This window comes from Orycteropus afer, unplaced genomic scaffold, assembly GCF_000298275.1.
Source record: "Orycteropus afer afer isolate SDZICR_OR568_19922 unplaced genomic scaffold, OryAfe1.0 scaffold00074, whole genome shotgun sequence".
Lineage (NCBI taxonomy): Eukaryota > Metazoa > Chordata > Mammalia > Tubulidentata > Orycteropodidae > Orycteropus > Orycteropus afer.
Window position 1 is genome coordinate 4,368,850 of NW_006921661.1, and position 4,428 is coordinate 4,373,277.

The window sequence follows — 4,428 nt, forward strand, 5'->3', positions numbered from 1 at the left end:
CTCAGAAACCCAAGGAGGGGTTGCTATGAGTCGGGTCCGACTCGGCGGCACATAGAAACAACACCACCAACAATGTGAGTAGGGAGTCCTTGGATGGTGCAAGTGGTTAACATACTTGGCTACTAACCAAAGGAATGGAGGTTTGAGTCCACTCAGAGATGCCTCAGAAGAAAGGCCTGGTGATCTGTTTCTGAAAAATCAGCATTGAAAACCCTATAAAGCACTGTTCTACTCTGACATACATGGGTCGGCATGAGTTAGACTTGTCTTATGGCAACTTGTTTGATGTGACCTGACGGAGCTCACACAGTAAAATCATAGGCTTGTCACCAAGGGATGTGGGTTGGGGCCCTGGCCACCTTTTTCTCTACTTCAGGGGCTGATGCTAGCCTGGGAAGCATGGGAAGCAAAGCAGCTGATGGGAGTGGGGGCGGGTAGCAGCAACAGAAAGGAGGTCACATCTGGGGAGCGTCAGTGAGGAAGGCAGCCGGGAGCTCTGCCCCTTGTAATGAGGGCTTGAACGAGGCCCGAGGTCTAAATAAAACCTGATGACAGGACTGAAAATTACATTTTTCCCTTTTAGAAACATTTCTCCCCTGCTTCCCAAACAGAGGCCTAGCGAGAGAGTATAGGGGGGCACTTGCCCCCTGGTGCAAGTCAAAGGGGGTGCCAGTTGAGGTGTGGAATGACATTCCAAGGTGCCACAAATATGAAAGGCGCCTTACTGAGGCAGCTGGACAAGAGGAGGAAAGGCGTTTTTGCTGACACATCGCTGCTATCAAAGTCTATTCATCGTGAAATTGGGAGTGGGGGTGGTCGGCAGCCACAGTGGTGACACAGCCTAGAGATGGGCCCTGAGAGCTTGTTACCCTTAGTACGCCTCTGTTCCCAAAGTGGTTTCCAGTCTAACATGAGCTGGCTACATTTAACTGACTGGGACCATAGAAGAAACCCAGGATATGGAATCAAAAGGCCTAGGTCCCAGCTTGGCCCTGCTGCTTACTGGCCTAGGTCATTCCAGGTGATACATGGCTTCTGTCTGGGTTTCCTATTAAATGGGATAATAATCAGTACAGGGGTTTTAGTTAGTTCATTTGTCCTTTTATCTGTCATCTCTTTGTCTACCCATCAATCCTTTATTGAGTTCCTGCTTTATGCACAGCACTATGTTGGGTGCCAGAGAAAGGCAGGGAGCCTGATGGTGGGGGGGGGGGCGGTCACCACACTTGGTGTGATTAGGCTGGGGTGGAGGGAAGTGGAGCATGCTGGGAATCTGGAGGAGAAGCCTAACCAAACCTGGGGTGGGCGGTGTCAAGTAAGCCTTCTTGGAGAGTTGTGTCTGGTTCTACCGACTACTGCACACACTAATGTCAGCTGTACCCCCTCTTCTTCCTCTTTCCTTTTCAGGTAGACAAGGAAATCTTGTGCCAGGGCCTTGGCCTCCTCCAGGTCCCCTCAATGCTCCCACTTGATGTTGAGTCCCTCAATCTGTCTGGAAACCAGCTGAAGAAAATCCTGGTCTCACCCCTAGGCTTCTACACAGCACTTCGTCACCTGGACCTGAGCACCAATGAGATCAACTTCCTGCAGCCAGGTGTCTTCCAGGCCCTGCCCCACCTGGAGTACCTCAACCTGGCCCACAACCACCTTGCAGTGGGCAATGGCCTGGGCCCCCTGCCTCAGGTGACCTCCTTAGACCTGTCTGGAAACAGCCTGTACAGTGGCCTGGTGGAACAGCTGCTGGGGGAGGCGCCCGCCCTGCGTACCCTCTCGCTGGCAGAGAACAGCCTGACGCGCCTTGCCCGCCATACTTTCTGGGGCATGCCTGCACTCGAGCGCCTGGACCTACATAGCAACGTACTGATGGATATTGAGGAGGGTGCATTTGAGGCCTTGCCCCACCTGGTCCACCTCAATCTCTCCAGGAATTCCCTCACCTGTATCTCTGACTTCAGCCTCCAGCAGCTGCTGGTGCTTGACCTAAGCTGCAACAGCATCGAGGCCTTCCAGGCGGCCCCAGAACCGCAGGCTGAGTATCAGCTCACCTGGCTTGACCTGCGGGAGAACAAACTGCTCCATTTCCCGGACCTGGCTGCACTCCCTAGACTCACCTACCTGAATGTATCCAACAACCTTATCCGGCTCCCCGTGAAACGGTCCCAGGGCAGCGAGGGTGTGCGTGCACCTTCCGAGGGTTGGTCAGCTCTGCCCGTCTCAAACCCCAGTTGGAACACCAGCACCCACCCCCTTTCCCAACTTTTGAACCTAGATTTGAGCTACAATGAGATTGAGCTTGTCCCTGAGGGCTTTTTTGAGCCCCTGACCTCCTTGCGCTTCCTGAACCTCAGTCGAAATTGCTTGCAGGCCTTTGAGGCCCGGCTTGCGGGCTCCCTCCCCTGCCTGGTGTTCTTGGACCTAAGCCACAATGCACTGGAGGCACTGGAGCTGAGTGCCAGAACCCTGGGGGCCCTGCGGACGCTGCTCCTGCAGGCCAATGCCCTGCAGGACCTGGCCCCGTCCACCTTTGCCAGCCTGGCCAACCTGCAGAGACTCAACCTGCAGGGGAACCGGGTCAGCCCCTGTGGGGGGCCAGGGGAGCCTGCACCCTCGGGCTGTGTAGCCTTCTCTGGCATCTCCTCCCTCCGCATCCTGAATCTGGTGGACAATGAGATAGAGAAGCTCTGGGCAGGTGCCTTCCTCCACACACCACTTACCGAGCTGGCCCTCTCTGCGAATCCTGGGCTGGATGTGGCTGTGGGGGCATTGGCAGGCCTGGAGGCCTCCTTGGAGGTCCTGGAGCTGCAGGGCAATGGGTTGGCCATCCTGCAGGTGGACCTGCCCTGCTTCAGCTGCCTCAAGCAGCTCAATCTTGCTGAGAACCGCCTCAGCCACCTGCCTGCCTGGACCCAGGCTGTGTCACTGGAGGTGCTGGACCTGAGAAACAACAGCTTCAGCCTCCTACCGGGCAGTGCCATGGGCGGTCTGGAGACCAGCCTCCGGCGCCTCTACCTGCAGGGGAATCCACTTAGCTGCTGCGGCAATGGCTGGCTGGCGGCCCAGTTGCACCAGGGTCGTGTGGACGTGGATGCCACCCAGGGCCTGATCTGCCGCTTTGGCTCCCAAGAGGAGGTTTTCCTGAGCCATGTACGTCCCGAGGACTGTGAGAAAGGGGAGCTCAAGAACATCAACCTCATCATCATCCTCACCTCCGCACTGGTCTCTGCCATCCTCCTCACCACACTGGCCACCTGTTGTTGCTTCCGCCGGCAGAAGTTTAACCAACAGTACAAAGCCTAGAGAAGCCAGGGGACTGTAGAACAGCCCCACTGGGAGGTCTTTCTAGGTAAGTGGGTGAGCAGCCAGAGGCACAGAGAAGGATAGGGACTGACCTGAGGTCACACAGCAAGCAAGGGACAAGAACTCTGGTCTCCAAATCCCAGCTCAAGCCTCCTTTCTCTGCATCCTGCTGCGTCAGGAGATGACCTACTTCCCAGTTCACAAATGTGGTCCAGCTGTGGAAGGCAGAAGTTGGGCCGTCTTGGAGGTAGCAGAGAACAGGTGAAGGACTCACGGTTCCTGCCCCCAAGCATCTCCCAATCCAGTGGGGGAGGGTGTCACAGATCCAGGCAATGACCTCGAAGTGTGATGAGAGCTATGAAGTGTGGAAGCCCAGGACTGTGGGGCCCCCAGGGAGAAGCGGCTCCAGCTAGAGAGCCCTGCCCTGGCTGTGCCAGGACCAGGGAGGGGCAGGACCAAGAGGATTTGTCTGAGACATTTCCATGCAGACTGTTTGTCGCATCTTCTGATGATGACTTTCATCCTCACTGGAAAATGAAGAGCTTGTGGCCGGAAGAGAGAACTGGAGTCACATGAGTAACAGCTTGGATCTGGTGCCATTTGACGGCTGTGGCAGCTCCATCAGGGTCTGGTTAAGAGCCTGTCACCCTGGGCTCCAGCCCAGTGCTGGACCATCCTGTTTCTCCTTCTGGAAAAGCTCGCTCTTTGTCTGGCACTCTCATATTGCACACACTGACCCCCCCATCCCCTGGCCGGGCCCCTTCCTGCATCACCCCCACCCTGGCTGGTGAGCCAGGGGTTAGAGCCTGAGCCACTGGCTCCGTTTACACTAGACTGGGGAGCTGTAGATGCAAACCCAAGCCTTTCTGTGTCTGCTTCTGCAGGGCAGCCCTCTTTGGTTGGTATTTTATCCCATGTAAGAGAGAGAAGCAAGGCTCCAGGATTCCATACCCAAGAAATGGCCTAGCTGATACTCAAACCACATCCTTCTGACTCCAGAGCCTGCTCTTCCCCACTGCACACACACGGCAGGCTGTGGGGTGGACAGGAAGTGGGCCCCACATTGCCTGAGGAGGGCCTGGGAGCAGCCTGAACTGCTCATACTTACCACCTGCTCTCCTTCTCTCCCAG

General features: G+C 56.1%; 1 protein-coding gene across 1 annotated transcript in view; it reads left to right on the forward strand.

Moving 5' to 3' along the window:
- The window catches only part of LRRC32 (leucine rich repeat containing 32), a 7,137-nt gene extending 3,840 nt beyond the window's left edge, over positions 1 to 3,297 (forward strand). Inside the window, exon 2 of the mRNA XM_007940914.1 lies at positions 1,408 to 3,297. Within this exon, the coding sequence (XP_007939105.1) occupies positions 1,408 to 3,297 (1,890 nt within the window). The remainder of the gene's footprint in view (positions 1 to 1,407) is intronic.
- The last annotated feature ends 1,131 nt before the right edge of the window (positions 3,298 to 4,428 follow it).